Source organism: Aquarana catesbeiana, linkage group LG04 (assembly GCF_042186555.1).
Source record: "Aquarana catesbeiana isolate 2022-GZ linkage group LG04, ASM4218655v1, whole genome shotgun sequence".
NCBI lineage: Eukaryota > Metazoa > Chordata > Amphibia > Anura > Ranidae > Aquarana > Aquarana catesbeiana.
Genome location: NC_133327.1, coordinates 310199978 through 310217999, shown reverse-complemented (window position 1 = coordinate 310217999; position 18022 = coordinate 310199978). Strand labels below are relative to the sequence as shown.

The 18022-nt window shown below is 41.8% G+C and overlaps 1 protein-coding gene across 2 annotated transcripts in view; it reads left to right on the top strand.

Moving 5' to 3' along the window:
- Positions 1-3831: 3831 nt before the first annotated feature.
- LOC141140038 (cyclic GMP-AMP synthase-like) overlaps positions 3832-18022 on the top strand; it is a 37026-nt gene continuing 22835 nt past the window's right edge. Inside the window, exons 1-2 of one of the 2 annotated variants that reach the window (XM_073626800.1) lie at positions 3832-4820; positions 6722-6950. In XM_073626800.1, the coding sequence (XP_073482901.1) occupies positions 3897-4820; positions 6722-6950 (1153 nt within the window). In that variant the 5' untranslated portion in view covers positions 3832-3896. The remainder of the gene's footprint in view (positions 4821-6721; positions 6951-18022) is intronic. The other variant, XM_073626799.1, reaches the window with a different exon arrangement.

The window sequence follows — 18022 nt, the reverse complement described above, 5'->3', positions numbered from 1 at the left end:
AAGCCCTCTGACTGAGACAGATGTCTTCTTAGTCTGTGTTGGATTTATAAGGACCAGCCTCAGCCTGGCTTTGCATTTAACGATGGACATACTTCAAAAGCAGTCTTTAAGGGCAGGGCTCTGTTGTCATCAGACCATGACCCTGGACCTGCTAACCCAACATAATGCACCACATGCCAAGTTGAGCACCCACATAGGATCTAGAGCCAAAGCGACTTTACAGGCTGACCCTGCATCTTCTCCAGATAAGGTCTGGGTATGATCCCCCACAACTCAGCTGAGGAATCAACAGAATCAGAAACGCAGGAGGATCTCATGGTACAGCCAGAAACCTGAATCTAACAAGAATCTTGATTAAAAAAAAGCCCTTTGCATAAATGAGATAAACTTCTTTCAGTAGAGAGATTTCCATTGTCCAAAGACACTAGAAATAAAACAGACTTGCTGGGAGTGGGGGGGATTATAAATGGGATGTCCTTGCAGCTTTCTTTTTTGCCAATATTTAATCACCTGAAAGTAGCTGCCTATAAACCATAGTTAGGACTAAGATCCTGTTTCCAGTACTGTACAATTAAGAAATACAGTGGGGCAAAAAAGTATTTAGTCAGCCACCAATTGTGCAAGTTCTCCCACTTAAAAAAATGAGAGAGGCCTGTAATTGTCATCATAGGTATACCTCAACTATGAGAGACAAAATGTGGAAACAAATCCAGACAATCACATTGTCTGATTTTTGAAAGAATTTATTTGCAAATTATGGTGGAAAATAAGTATTTGGTCAATATCAAAAGTTCATCTCAATACTTTGTTCTTTGTTATATATCCTTTGTTGGCAATGACAGAGGTCAAACGTTTTCTGTAAGTCTTCACAAGGTTGTCACACACTGTTGCTGGTATGTTGGCCCATTCCTCCATGCAGATCTCCTCTAGAGCAGTGATGTTTTGGGGCTGTCGCTGGGCAACACAGACTTTCAACTCCCTCCAAAGGTTTTCTATAGTGTTGAGATCTGGAGACTGGCTAGGCCACTCCAGGACCTTGAAATGCTTCTTACGAAGCCACTCCTTCGTTGCCCGGGCAGTGTGTGTGGGATCATTGTCATGTTGAAAGACCCAGCCACGTTTCATCTTCAATGCCCTTGCTGATGGGAGGGGCAAAAAAGTATTTAGTCAGTATTTAGTCAAAATCTCACGATACATGGCCCCATTAATTCTTTCATGTACATGGATCAGTTGTCCTGTTCCCTTTGCAGAGAAACAGCCCCAAAGCATGATGTTGCCACCCCCATGCTTCACAGTAGGTATGGTGTTCTTTGGTTGCAACTCAGCATTCTCTCTCCTCCAAACACGACGAGTTGTGTTTTTACCAAACAGTTCTACTTTGGTTTCATCTGACCATATGACATTCTCCCAATCCTCTTCTGGATCACCCAAATGCTCTCTAGCAAACCTCAGACGGGCCTGGCTTAAGCAGGGGGACACGTCTGGCACTGCAGGATCTGAGTCCCTGGCGGCGTAGTGGTAGACTCGTGCTGGATGGACACTGTTTTTCCTCGGCCCTGACATCACCCTTTGTCTGGCAGCAGCTAGAGGAGCTCTGTGCACTCTTTAAAAAAAAATAAAAATGTAATGTGTATATGCCATCTTATGCAGCATTCCACTGTGAGTTCAGGTTGCATGATGATATACCACCAAGGGGTGTCCACGACAGCCTGGGCTAACAGCAAACATTATCAGCAGAGGGTGCAGAGGGCAGCGCTGGGACATGGGCAGGGTAAGTAATAGTTTACATTTTTTTGGACACAGGGAGGGGGGTAGTTTAGTTTTTTATTTTAATTTAGAGGTGGGCGTTCATGTTAGTCCAGTCAACATAATCAGGCTGTCACATGATTGTAACAATCTAAGCAGGTAAACTTCACGTTACTGATGGTCGACTACGTTCTCTGCCAACCTTTGCTGCGCTGAACACTTCTTGAGGCTGTGTTTGGCTCCTGCTAGACTCCACCTTTAACATACTGCCTTCAGCAGCTATGGAGAGCAAGTAATAGTATTGATAATCAGACTGACTTAAAACAAAGTGTGTGTTTATTGTCACACAGTTGGCATCATAAATACAATGTAAAAGTATAATAGTTCAGTTCAGTTTAGGTAAAAATATATGAAATAGAAGCAATACTTATGAAAAATGTATTCAATTTGTAGTAACGGCTCCTCAGGCATATGTGTCTTCCATGTGCTTTTCTTCAATTCTGTCTCGTGTAACCAAGAAGCAAGAAATGACGTTGCGCCTTTGGCTCCTGGGAGAAGGCACCTGTTCCAAATCATCAAAGGGTATTTGAATAGAACTCTGTACATTAAGTACATACATAATAATATTATAAATTACGATTGAGACTATGCTTGTCCCAACTTAACAGTATTTAAACAAATATGTATAATTCCTCTAACTACATAGATACGTGTCTGTTTGTCTTCCCATGACATTCTATACCAAGATACCAGATACCTTATATGTCACACTAACTAGCTAGTTATAACAGAAACATCTAGAATTACTGACTCAGCTTAGCTGAAGAATCATATCAAATCAATTGATCAAGGTCATTCACTCATACTGTATTTATTATGATTAATCATAAATCCAAATATATTTTGCAAGCTTGCCATGAATATAATATAACACCTATAAGTGTCAAATTATGAATTTGGAATAATATTCTAACATAGTCACAGGCACTCATAATGATTAAAGTGGACGTAAACCCTTACATATACCCAGTGAAGTGACTGGCTTCAGGTGTTACACAGAGATTAAACAAATCCTCCTCCATAGGTTGTACCTGTTTATATGCAGTCTTCTATTATCTACAGAATTTATAAAGCTTCTCTGAGAGTTCAGAAAAAAGGGAGAGCTGAAATTACACTCTGTAGAGTTCAGTGAGGAGAGTTCCGAGAGCTGATGGGAAGGAAGAGACACACCCCCTTCACACAGCTCACAAGGACAGAGCTGAGGCTGTCAATTAGCTGGAGGTCCTTCCAGTAACCATTTTTCTCTTGGTGTCAGGAAAACTTGTGAGAAATGATTAATACTGATAGCAGAGAGAGACCGAAGCAGCAGACAGAAATTACATGTAGTGCTCTTCATTAAGACACACTATAGAGGGATGTGCTTTGTTCATATTTCATGACTAAGGTTTATAACCACTTTAATAGCTGCTCAATCAAAGGGCGACTCCAAACAATAGCATCCTTCCACCAAGCACCTTACAACAGCCTCAATAGGAAAGGCATGGACCCCAGCTTTAGGGACTCCTTACACTGACCCCAAGGTTATATGATCACTGACTTGTATTAGCCAGGTGCAGCAGAGTGCCTGCCCAATACCTGGAATGGAGAGAAGGATAGCATGTACAATATTTCCCTCCTACTCCATTCCAGACAGTCAAAATCCAGGAACCCAAACAAAGCTCCCAAAAAAAACTTGCAATATTATAGCTGCTTTTTGGGTCCTTTAACTCCTCCACAACCAAAACTGTCAGGATAATCAATCCTGCCCCACATCCCCAGCGTGAACAAAAGATGGATAGTAAAGCAGTTAACAGGTCATATATTCAGTTTCGTTTCTCACTTTCCTATAACTCGGAGATGTCATTTTTGCGAGAATTGAAACAAGAAGCTTGGTATATATGGCTTCTGGTGTACATTTTTAGTAGTTAGAGACATGTCTTTGTAGCTTTTTATACTTTCTTTCAATAATAATTTCAGCTTAAGAACTGCCAAAGTAGAATAATTACTACAGTCCTAAGGCATATTTTTGCCATGAGGCAGACAATAGGTCACATTTTCAGTTTCGTTTCTCTTTCCTATGCCTCTGAGGTGGGAGTGATCTTTACAAGAAAATGAATATAAAAGAGGATGCACTTATTTTTGTAGTGTATTTGTCAGGAAGACGTGAGACCTGCAAAAAGACATTTAACAAGACAGACAGCAAAAAAATGGCAACTCGCCCAAAGAAACAAGGTGGCAATTCAACTGATTCAGGCAAAGACAGACATTCAAAAGAGATGCAGGAATCTAAATTATCTACATGCTCAGAGTTTCAACATTCTAATTCTGGTCACTCTGATGGTAATGGGAAAGTAAAAAGAAAGACTCAACCCTGTAAGAAGAGTAACTCAGCATCTATGGTCAATGGCACAGATATCTGTGTAAGCACTACTAGCAAATGCCTTGTTAAATGCAGTGCAAAGAAAAAAGAGGAGATACTCCAACAGACAGCAAGTGGACAAAATGAAACCAAACCAAGTGTGAGTATGAAAGCAAAGGAGACTACCTCTAAAAGCTGCAGAAGATCAAAATCAGTGGAACAAAATGATCTTGGAATATCTCTGGGTCAAGTGGACAATGGTCAATTCCATCCAAATGCACCAAAGGAGACTACCTTTAATCAGGGGAGAAGATCAAAAACAGAACAACATGATCTGGATGCAAAAACTAAGAGAGACCATTGCATGGAAAAAAATGATCCCAAAAGAAGAAATAGCAAAATAAATGAGGATGAAGACACTTATAACTCTGCCAGAGATAGAGATGAGATTAGAAGCCAAGCAAGCAGAAGTAACAGTTTGCCAATCTCCAACCTTTCCAAGCACTTGAAAAATGCAGTGGACAATTTGAAAATGAAGATGGGTGACATCTCCAAAGCAGCAGAGCAAGTTAACAATATCATAGATTTAATTATCAAGTCTGAGTCTACTAAAAGCCACCCTCTATTTAAGAGCATGACAAAAATGTCAACAGGGAGTTACTACGAAGGTGTAAAGGTAATAAATATACTTTGATTTTTATAATAAATATTTCACAATGCAAAATATTTTCTTAGCACTAGGAAGAGATTTAGAAAGCAATCACTGAAACCCCTGAAACAGCAAACTTATAAAAATAACAGTAAAATTGCATAACTTTATAATAGTTGGCTTGGAGTCCTTGAGGTGAATACCATAGCATTCCTGACTAGTTCTAACAGGGACAGATCATTTGGATAGAGCCATACATTTCACAGTTCTCTGTTCAGCAATCCCTTGGTTTCCTCCCACAATTCAAAAACAATGAGCATGAGCCTTTACTAGTAGATTTATGTGACTTGGAACACTAAACTGCTAGTTACAGGTGTAATTTACCAGCTTCATTGCAACGGGGGTTATTTACTAAAGGAAAATCCACTTTGCACTGCAAGTGCACTTGAAAGTGCTTTTGGAAATAAAGTCGCCGTAGATCCGAGTGGGACATGCAAGGAAAATAAAAACCAGCATTTTAGCTTGCACATGATTGGATGATAAAATCAGCAGAGCTTCCACTCATTTCAGATCTGCCCCTTAGATTTAGAGTGACTGCACTTCCAAGTGCACTTGCAGTGCAAACCCCCAATGTATTTATAAAATAAAAGCACACACATTATAGGATCTATGAATGCTTCTTGTAAATTTTCATCATTATGCATAAATATTTGTCTGTGCCTAGTGCGTGTTTAAAGAGTAACTCCACTTTTGTTGAGGAAAAAAAACATTCCCCTCTGGGTGATCTATATACGTTGCAAGGATTTTAACAAACTTTGTTGCAGATTCCTACCTTTTGTTATTCTTAAGAAATCATGGATTGTTTTTGTCCATGTGCAGAGTGAAAGTGTATGGGAGTGGTTTCATAATTATCAATCAGCTGCTGCACTTGCAGGGCTCTAATGATGAAAATTGCAGGGTCTGCATCCCTTTGTGATTTACCATTGGAGTATCTCACCAAAAATGACATTTTTGTTGCAGGGGATGCCTGAAATCCAACTAGCATCTTGCAGACTTCTGGGAAAATCAATGAGCCAATCACACAAGCAGGAAATTATGTTTCTGGGGGCGTTCTGTACACATTCTGTGTACAGAACTCCTCCAGGTAGCCATATTGCATTGTATTTTACTGAAAATTGCAGCACTGCAGATTGAAAAGGAAGAGTAATTTTTAATAACATTCAATTACAATTTGACTTGTGTTGCAATTGTATACACTACATTATTATTATTATTTTTTTTTTTTTGCTATTTTTTGTCCCACTAAAGTGGAGTTACCCTTTAACAGACCTTAGTAACTGCAGCAAAAAGTATACTGTACAAACGTGAAGGGTGTTATCTTGCAAGCCAGTTAAACACCCTAATGCACGTCATATGTTACCTTCAGGGACACCACCCTGAATTCTTCACTGCTAACAATTTTACGCAACTGATGACCCTTTTTACATATATATACCAATATTTTGAAAAATGATTGACAATTTATTTTTTATTTTTTTAAAAACTGCTCTAATTTAAAACTTAACTGCCCTCTTGATGCCTTGAGCAACTTTTTAAAAACAATGCTTTAGACAGCCTTTAATCCTACAGTATTTCATTCCTTTATGTGTTCCTACAACATCATGGCTCCATCCTCTTGACCAGCATTAGAACAGCACTCACTGTTCCTGGGCATCTCTTGCAGCATTGCATTGGATGCTGAGGAACAGTCCACCGAGGGAGCATGGGGAAGCCCCATCTACTGGAGGAGTGGAGTACCAGGTGAGTGAAGCTGCTTTTCTGTTCCCTAGATGGAACTAAGCACTTAGGTTTTTAGGTTATGTGGAATTGAGGTTTAAAGCTATAAGAAAAAACATTGAACATAAAATACATACTCTTTTTTTCTCCAGATATCAAACCCAAATGAATTTGACATCATGCTGAACATTTCATTTGAGAGTTACCACACAATTGAGTTGACAAGTATTGATGAGGGTGGTGCTTTCTACACGCTAGCATTTAAAAAGCGGAAACCATCAGCCATGACTCCATACATTGATGGTGAAGGAAATATACTGGCCAAACATATCTTGAATGAATTCAGAACTCTGGTCAATAATGTCCTTAAACAGCCAGCAGGTATGCTAAATTTTTATCTCCTGTACATTTATGCCTGTGTGTAAAGCATGAATATATTATTAAAAACCAGATAGATTAGACAGAAATATCTCATTCCGGTTTATATTTCTAAGTGAACATAAAGTGAAATTCCAGGCAAACAGTTGGAAAAACAAATTTTTTATACATATAGAAAGTCCAAATATGCAGCACTACTCACTTTTCTGCTGCAATCTGTGCTTATTTCAGTGTTGCATATACGGCATTGTCAGAACAATGTTACAAATCTCACTTTTACAAACTTACAGGTGAAAGTCCCTGTGAGTTAAAAAAAAAAGAGCAGCACCAGAACGTTGCTCTGGTGCTGTATATGCAAAAATAAATTGCAGAAGAAAAGTGAGTAGGGTGGCATCTTCTTTTGACTTTTTATATATATGGAACATTGGGGACTGTCAAAAGCAATCACCCTTTTTGAGATAGATAGATAGATAGATAGATAGATAGATAGATAGATAGATAGATAGATAGATAGATAGATAGATAGATAGATAGATAGATAGATAGAGTTCACAGGATTGCTGCACAAACATTTATTCAAACGAAAAAAACATACAAAAATTGGTAGTATTCCATAGAAGTTACAGTTTCGGGCTATTTTAGATAGCGTCCTTCCTCAGACAGGAACACATCAAGGTATGGCAAACATGTAATAGTCTTATATACAGTATCTCACAAAAGTGAGTACACCCCTCACATTGTTGTAAATGTTTTATTACATCTTTTTATGTGACAACACTAAAGAAATGACACTTTGATAGAATGCAAAGTAGTGAGTGTACAGCTTGTATAACAGTGTACATTTGCTGTCCCCTCAAAATAACTCAACACACAGCCATTAATGTCTAAACCGCTGGCAACAAGTGAGCACACCCCTAAGTGAAAATGTCCAAATTGGCCCAAAGTGTCAATATTTTGTGTGGCCACCATTATTTTCCAGCACTGCCTTAACCCTCTTGAGCATGGTGTTCAGCAGAGCTTCACAGGTTGCCACTGGAGTCCTCCACCTTCCGTAGGGTTTAGGTTCTGGAGACATGCTTGGCCAGTCCATCACCTTTACCCTCATCTTCTTTAGCAAGGCAGTGGTCGTCTCGGAGGTGCTTTAGGTGCTTTACTGTAGGCATGTAGGCAAGACACAGTTGTCTTAGTACTCCTCACCTGGTTGCCACCACACACGCTTGACACCATCTGAACCAAATACATTTATCTTGGTCTCATCAGACCACAGCACATGGTTCCAGTAATCCTTAGTCTGCTTGTCTTCAGCAAACTGTTTGCGGGCTTTCTTGTACATCATCATCTGGGACAACAGCCATGCAGACCGATTTTATGCAGTATGCGGCATATAGTCTGAGCACTGACAGACTGACCCCCCCCCCTGCCCCCTCAACCTTTGCAGCAATGCTGGCAGCACTCATATGTCTATTTCCCAAAGACAACCTCTGGATACGACGCTGAGCACGTGCACTCAACTTCTTTGGTCGACCATGGCGAGGCCTGTCCTGAGAGGAACCTGTCCTTTTAAACCTCTGTATGGTCTTGGCCACCATGCTGCAGCTCAGTTTCAGGGTCTTGGCAATCCTCATATAGCCTACTCCATCTTTATGTAGAGCAACAGTTCTTTGGTTGAACTTCCAGTGACCAGTATGAGAGAGTAAGAGCGATAACACCAAATTTAACACACCTGCTCCTCATTCACACCTGAGACCTTGTAACGAGTCACATGACACCGGGAAGGGAAAATGTCTAATTGGGCCCAATTTGGACATTTTCACTTAGGGGTGTACTCACTTTTGCTGCCAGCGATTTAGACATTAATTGCTATGTGTTGAGTTATTTTGAGGGGGCAGCAAATTTACACTGTTATACAAGCTGTACACTCACTACTTTACATTGTAGGAAAGTGTCATTTCTTCAGTGTTGTCACATGAAAAGATATACTAAAATATTTACAAAAATGTGAGGGGTGTACTCACTTTTGTGAGATACTGTATATACATAACATGAACACTTGGAATCAATTTAATTAATTCGATAATCATTAACCGGTTCCCGACCGGCGCACGCCGATGTACGTCGGCAGAACGGCATGGCTGGGCAAATAGGCATACCCATACGTCCCTTTAAATTTGCCGCCATGCCATTGTGTGGGCGCCGCCGGCCAGGGGCTCCGTGAGTCGGGTCGCGGGTCCCGCAGACTCGATTGCCACAGGGATACCCGCGATCGCCTCACGGAGAGAAAGAATGGGGAGATGCTGATGTAAACAAGCATCTCTCCGTTCTGCCTAGTGACAGTGTCACTGATCTCTGCTCCCTGTGATCGGGAGCAGAGATCAGTGACATGTCACAAGTAACCGCGCCCCCCCACAGTTAGAAACACTCCCCAGGACATACTTAACCCTTACACTGCCCCCTAGTGGTTAACCCCTTCACTGCCAGTGTCATTTACACAGGAATCAGTGCATATGTATAGCACTGATTGCTGTATAAATGACAATGGTCCCAAAAATGTGTCAAAAATGTCCGATGTGTCAGCCATAATGTCGCAGTCACGAAAAAATTTGCTGATCGCCGCCATTACTAGTAAAAAAAAAAATTATCAATAAAAATGCCATAAAACTACCCCCTATTTTGTAGACGCTATAACTTTTGCACAAACCAATCAATAAACACTTATTGTGATTTTTTTTACCAAAAATATGTAGAAGAATACGTATCGGCCTAAACTGAGGAAAAAAAAATGTTTTTTTAAATATTTTTGGGGGATATTTATTATAGCAAAAAGTAAAAAATAATGTGTTTTTTTCAAAATTGTCGCTATTTTTTTGTTTATAGCGCAAAAAATAAAAATCAAATACCACCAAAAGAAAGCTCTATTTGTGGGAAAAAAAAGGATGTTAATTTTGTTTGGGAGCCACGTCGCACGACCGCGCAATTGTCAGTTAAAGCGACGCAGTTCCGTATCGCAAAAAACGCACTGGTCAGGAAGGGGGTAGATTCTTCCGGGGCTGAAGTGGTTAAAGATTACATCTGAATACAATCTTCATTTAATCACAGACAATGAAATGGCTGAGAGCTGGATACAATCACAATCAACATCACCACAATCCCAGAATCCTAATAAAGACCTGAATGTAAAAAACAGTGAATCATTATAATTAGTACCCATAATTCAATCTATCTAAAAAATCTATACAAATAGAATATAAAAACTAGTCAAATCTTCGGGGTATATATATACACACACACACACACACACTATATTACCAAAAGTATTGGGATATTGGGACACCTGCCTTTACACACATGAGCTTTAATGGCATCCCAGTCTTAGTCCGTAGGGGTCAATATTGCTCTGGCCCGCCTTTTGCAGCTATAAAAGTTTCAACCCTTCTGGGAAGGCTGTCCACAAGGTTTAGGAGTGTGGCTGGTGGTGTTGCTGCCCCCCCGGTCAGTCACCAGCCCTGCACTTACCCCATCTAATTCGCGGGCAGCAATCCTCCAGGCGGCGACTTCCCCTGCGTCTCCCCCTCCTCGGCATCAAGGCAACTTCCACTATGCGTCTCACCCCTCCTCCTAGGTGGCCAATAGGATCGCTTCCCCTCTCGGCCAATCGGGTGATGAGTCCAATTAGAGCCTCAAAGTCTAAACATCTGCTTAAAAAAAAAACCCAATTGGAATCCATGTGTCCGGCACCCTGCATGTAGATTTAGGGGCCGGGCGCATGGATTAGGGGAGCGGCTCCCCTGGGCCATGTATGGATGGGCCGCCACTGAGTGTGTCTATGGGAATGTTTGACCCTTCTTCCAGAAGAGCATTGGTCAGGTCTGGCACCGATGTGGACGAGAAGGCCTGGCTCGCAGTCTCTGCTCTAATTGATCCCAAAGGTTTATGGGCCTTGATTTGTGCACTGGTCCAAATCATTTGGTGGAGGGAGGATTATGGTGTGGGGTTGTTTTTCAGGGGTTGGGGTTGGCCCCTTAGTTCCAGTTAAGGGAACTATTAAGGTGTCAGCATACCAAGACATTTTGGACAATTTGATGCTCCCAACTTTGTTGGAACAGTTTGGGGATGGCCCCTTCCCGTTCCAACATGACTCCAAATCATTTGGTGGAGGGTGGATTATGGTGTGGGGTTGTTTTTCAGAGGTTGGGCTTGGCCCCTTAGTTCCAGTGCAGGGAACTATTAAGGCGTCAGCATACCAATACATTTTGGACAATCTGATGCTCCCAACTTTGTGGGAACAGTTTGGGGATTGCCCCTTCATGTTCCAACATGACTGCTCACCAGCGCACAAACAAGGTCCATAAAGACATGGATGAGCGAGTTTGGGGTGGAGGAACTTGACTGGCCTGCACAAAGTCCTGACCTCCACCCGATAGAACACCTGTGAAATGAATTACCACACTGACTGCGAGCCAGGCCTTCTCGTCCACATCAGTGCCTGACCTCACAAATGCGCTTCTGGAAGAATGGTCAAACAGACACACTCCTAAAACCTGTGCACAGCCTTCCCAGAACAGTTGAAGCTGTTATGGCTGCAAAGGGTGGGCAAACTCATCATTGAACCCTACAGACCAAGACTGGGATGACATTAAAGTTCATGTAAAAGCAGGCGACCCAATACTTTTGGTAAAAGTGTATGTATATATATATATATATATATATATATATATATATATATATATATATATATATATATATATATATATATATATATATATATATATATGTACATATATATATATATATATGTATATATATATATATATATATATATATATATATTTTTTTTTTTTCTAAATTACCTGCCGCAGTGTTAAATTATTCTGTTCAGTCACAGGGTCAGAAGAGCCTTTTTCCTGGTTTATCTTCATATTTCCTGGACCACCTTTTTACTACTTGGAAATGGTGATAATACCGATTTCCTTCCAGTAAACAAGCTAGAGAACTAGAGGTAACCTAGAAAGCTACTTTAAAAAAAAAAAGAAAAAATTGCATTAAATCCTTTAACACAGTCACATAATACATGTCCGCAGAATAAGAGATCCAGAATTCAACACATCTCCATCTACCTGAAAAAATATGCATCCTCAAAAGAACGTATCACACAATACAACATAAGACATGCCGAAGTGCAGGGTAAATTTCTCATCCACAGCATGCTCCAAAGCCAGCCATATATGAATAGAAATTCAGCTGGTTAAGCAGGGACCAGCTGAATATAGATTTATGTGTAGCAATAACTGTCGGTGGAGCTGCTGGTTTAAAGCGGGCTGTTACCTTCACTCTCGATACCTCTGTTTCACCGACACCGGGTCTAGGGTTCCGTTGAGTTTACCTCTGGGCGATGTAAGCACTGAACACTCGAGTATATTTTCCAATGCTTTAATGAACAAATAAAGGAAGTAGCAGGAAAGAGGCAGAAGGAAAGCTGCAGGGAAGCTCAAATACCTTTCCGTAGTATTCTTCAGAACATTCTTTGCAATTGAACACTTGTAGTTGAATAGTCTCCCCTTTGTAGGATTTAATCTTTGCCCGCCTGGATGGACATCTCTCACTTGCCTAGCAGCCAGTACGTAGCACGAACAAAAGTCTCTGCCACAGACTTGTTTGGAATAAAACCCGTACGATCCTCTGCCACAGGATGTATTGGTTTGTGATGAATGTCAGACACAGTACTTGAACCTTTAAGCCAACCCGGCAGTACTATGCAGTAAAAAACAAAAGAGAAAGAATTCTCTAAAAGAGGTCAACGGAGAACACTGATGTTAATACAAAACCAGCTTTATTTATTACCTAAAATATAAACCAAATTGAGATACAAAAAAGTGAAAAAAGCAGCAATGGAGACTGACGGTTACCACTAACCAATTAAAAATGGACAATGTTGTCACAAGGGATAATTAAAAACATATGGGAGCCGCGGTTACACATCCACTCATACACATCATTCGCATCTCTGATATATTGATAAGGTATAATGAACAATAAGAAAGTCCAGCCCAGTTGGAGTAGCAATAATAGGTAATAATTAACCAAAAATGGAGTATCCAGTATAGCAAGGGCAGTTCTTATACCGATATAATTAGGATGTGGGTGGATGAACGATCTGGCTATAGGTTGGGTGTGATGTTGTTCTACACAGAAAAATCGATCTCGTAAAGGATTAACTTTGCACTAACGTTGTGTATATAACAGCTGTAAAGCAGGTTGCAAATCAAAGCATGTCCAGGTCCCAGCAAGGGAGGATGTAGATTAAACTACACAAGCAGCAGGATGTATGTCCATGGAGACAGCAATAGGAAAATGCAAAGAAAACTGACATACGTTTTGAAGGTGCTGAATGAAGTGGGAGAATCTCACCAGCCGCAGTATCACCGTCGTCAGATTGCAATAAGCCTTTAGTTCCTGGGTCTCTACATGGATAGGTGCCGCTGTGATGGTACAGATGAAATCCAAAATAAAGGACCGTCTCTTGCTGTGAAGCCGCTGTAAGGCGGATGTCTCAGTATAGTGCGATGTTAGCAGAGGAGACTGGCATCAGCTGTTGAGTCTGTGTAAACACGAGCGAGATCAGATAGCCAGATCGAATTGCGCGCGGCTCCCAGTGACGTGCTGACGTCACACGGCTGACGCGTTTCACCAGCCAATGGACGCTGGTTTCCTCAGAGCAAGGAGGGGTCTGTGGTGAGAGACTTAAATAGGTAATAAAGGATGCAATTCCTGCCTCTATCCACTAGATGTCACCATCCATACCCCTCATGTGTAAGACATTCAGCAAAGGGAAAAACGTACACATTAAGCACATAAATGAACTAATAAAGGTGGCGATTGTGAGATAGAAAACAAGGGAAGGGAAGGGAGGGAAGGGGTGGGGGGGGGGGGGAGGGGGGAGGGAAAGAATAAGGGGGAAGGGGGATGGGGAATAATTATTAAATAATGTCTAATAGAAAATAGCCATAGAAAAAGTGAAGAACTTATTTATTAGCGATAATGACTATATTAAGAATTCACCCGAAAATTTTAGGGAAAGCTGTCATTTCTCTAAAAAGGGTTGTAGACTACATTCAGTGTTCAACCCCTTAGGGGCTAAAGAGTCTAAGTAGTACGTCCACATTTCCTCCTTTTGAAGGAGAATAGTGTCGAAGTCCCCTCTTCTAGGGGGTAAATTCAGCACATAAATCCCTTTAACTGTAAGGCCCCTAGGATTACTGTCATGGAATTTGGCAAAATGCACTGGAATAGGTCGGTCATCTTCTTTATTCTTTTTCTTATTCCTAATGCCACTGATGTGTTCGCCAATCCGGACCCCCCCCTCCTCCCCCTTCCCTCCCCCCCCCTTTCCCTCCCTTCCCTTGTTTTCTATCTCACAATCGCCACCTTTATTAGTTCATCTATGTGCTTAATGTGTACGTTTTTCCCTTTGCTGAATGTCTTACACATGAGGGGTATGGATGGTGACATCTAGTGGATAGAGGCAGGAATTGCATCCTTTAGTACCTATTTAAAGCGGATTTCCACACAAAAATGGAACTTCCGCTTTTCGGAACCCTCCCCCCCTCCGGTGTCACATTTGGCACCTTTCAGGGGGGAGGGGGGTGCAGATACCTGTCTAAGACAGGTATTTGCACCCACTTCCGGCATAGACTCCCATGGGAGTCTATGCCTCTTCCTGTCCCCACCGCGCTGTCTCCTGGGAACACACAGCTCCCAGGAGAGAGCGGGGACCACTCGGGATGCGCAGCGCGACTCACGCATGCGCAGTAGGGAACCGGGAAGTGAAGCCGCAACGCTTCACTTCCTGATTCCCTCACCTAGGATGGCGGCGGCAGCTGCCGAGAACCGAGCGGGTTCTCGGCGTCCCCTGCCGACATCGCTGGACCCTGGGACAGGTAAGTGGCCATGTATTGAAAGTCAGCAGCTGCAGTATTTGTAGCTGCTGGCTTTTAATATTTTTTTTTTTTGGCGGTGTGGGTGAACCCCCGCTTTAAGTCTCTCACCACAGAGCCCTCCTTGCTCTGAGGAAACCAGCGTCCATTGGCTGGTGAAACGCGTCAGCGGTGTGACGTCAGCACATCACTGGGAGCCGCGCGCAATTCGATCTGGCTATCTGATCTCGCTCGTGTTTACACAGACTCAACAGCTGATGCCAGTCTCCTCTGCTAACATCGCACTATACTGAGACATCAGCCTTACAGCGGCTTCACAGCAAGAGACGGTCCTTTATTTTGGATTTCATCTGTACCATCACAGCGGCACCTATCCATGTAGAGACCCAGGAACTAAAGGCTTATTGCAATCTGACGACTGTGATACTGCGGCTGGTGAGATTCTCCCACTTCATTCAGCACCTTCAAAACGTATGTCAGTTTTCTTTGCATTTTCCTATTGCTGTCTCCATGGACATACATCCTGCTGCTTGTGTAGTTTAATCTACATCCTCCCTTGCTGGGACCTGGACATGCTTTGATTTGCAACCTGCTTTACAGCTGTTATATACACAACGTTAGTGCAAAGTTAATCCTTTACGAGATCGATTTTTCTGTGTAGAACAACATCACACCCAACCTATAGCCAGATCGTTCATCCACCCACATCCTAATTATATCGGTATAAGAACTGCCCTTGCTATACTGGATACTCCATTTTTGGTTAATTATTACCTATTATTGCTACTCCAACTGGGCTGGACTTTCTTATTGTTCATTATACCTTATCAATATATCAGAGATGCGAATGATGTGTATGAGTGGATGTGTAACCGCGGCTCCCATATGTTTTTAATTATCCCTTGTGACAACATTGTCCATTTTTAATTGGTTAGTGGTAACCGTCAGTCTCCATTGCTGCTTTTTTCACTTTTTTGTATCTCAATTTGGTTTATATTTTAGGTAATAAATAAAGCTGGTTTTGTATTAACATCAGTGTTCTCCGTTGACCTCTTTTAGAGAATTCTTTCTCTTTTGTTTTTTGCTACTTGTTCATAGGGCAACTGGAACTGCATGCAGGCTTATGCCTACATGATTGTTTTATACTCACCCGCTAAAATGGCCATTTACGGAATTAATTAATTGGTTGATCCAGGCAATACCTCTGTTTTTTTGCTTAGTACTATGCAGTAAGACTACTTCAGGATACGTCCTCCAACCAAGTCCCCAGGCCCCTCTCCAGACCAGCACTCTGCATGATCCTTCCATGACGGGTCCTCCCCTGGGATCTTCTCGGTTGTCCAGCTTCTTCACTCAGGATAGACAGCTCAGGACCATTCCTCTGCTGCTGTGGTAGGCCCCACAGGCTTCTGGGCCCACCCACGTCGGAACGGAGGACCACGAGGTGGTACTCTTAACACATACCTGTCGGCCAGGAGGGCCAGCAGGTGGCTGAAAACGAACCCCAAAATATGGCGTCTGTCCCATAAACACCCTCTCCCAGAATGCAACTCGGAGGACCACCTCCACCGAGTTATCTCCGGGACAGAGGAGCACTCATACGCTTCAACACGTTGCTTTTCCAACACTGGCCCATGGTGACAACGACACCCACTGGCACAGTGTGTGACCACATGCAACTCAGCCAAGCTGGAACAGAGGCAAATCTAACTTCCTCTAACAAGTGACCCACTAGATTTACCTATCAGCGGTAGATCAAAAATCTACCAGCGCTACATATGTATGTGCAGGCTGGTTGTACACAAATCAGTCAACTTTTTCACAAAGGATCAGTGCTACCAGCTATAGCCGGCAACACTGATCATTGGATTCTGACAGTAGGTTAGGCTCCCGCTGTCAGAATACAATACCACAGCAGGAAGGAATCCCCCATCCACCTCGAATATGTGGATGGGGCAATCCGATTTTTTCTTGTTCAATCCGCTGGTTGAAAAAAAATAAAAAAATAAAAAAGGATCAATTTATGGGCTGCTTAGCCGAAGTTCACCATTTGTAAATAAATAAATACATACATACATAAATAAATGCACAGCATCCACAATTAGCAGATTGCGGGTGCAATGCCAGGATCCTGCATACTCTTAGTAAACTATCTGCCCATGTCGCCTGTATGGGCAGGCATTTGCTGAAGTCTAGGAAGAATCAATGAACTACGAGAGCACTCAACAGCACCTTTGCAGATCATTGAGATCTACAAGCCATTTGCAGCAATGGAAGATGGAACTTGTAGTTCATTCATTCAAAGGAAACTGAATGAATGACGCAGGGTGGTAATGTAAACAAAGGTGAACTTATCCTTTAAGTGTTGTCTCACATGTATTACATGTGAAGAATAAAACATTTTAACATATTAAAACAGCAAAATGAATTAAGGGACATATTATACTATACTATTGAGAAAAATAAAAGCGGCGTTCCTGGGAGAATTGGAAAGCATTTCAATAAACCATGTTTTCTGATGCTGCTCCTCTTTCCTTTTAATAGTGGCTCTTAAGTATTGGGGTAAGATGCAACAGAAATGCCTCAGGTCAGTTCCGTATTTGAACATTGGATAGTGTAGCTATTATATCTTAAATATTTTCCCAAAGCAGATGTATTAACAAGCAGTCCCCAAAAATGTGAAGGTTCCACATTACCACTGACCCCTCTAACATACAGATGGAGTGGTGGGGAACATTTTATTTAAGAGGGCACCCTATACCATCTGGTCAGAAGCTTACATCCAGCTTCCAGGGATCTGCTTGAGATGGAAAACCTATGCACAAAAAAATAAGACATGAGCCCTTTATTTGTAAATGTGAGCCCTAGAGCATTCTCCCATATACTAAGAAGAGGTGGTGCATACCCTTCACCCAGACAAGAAAAAAGGTTATAGGAGATCAAGAGTGCATGCTTCAAGGGCAAAACATCAGTACATTGGTTCCCAAAAGCAGAACACAGCTTCATTTCGACAGTCTGGGGTTTGATAGTAGAAAGATAGAGTTTGACATGAAAGGCCTACCACAATTTCAGTAGAGGGATGACATGATCATTGATTGAATTTACAAAACCGATTTCCACAACCCCATACACCAGAAATTTTTG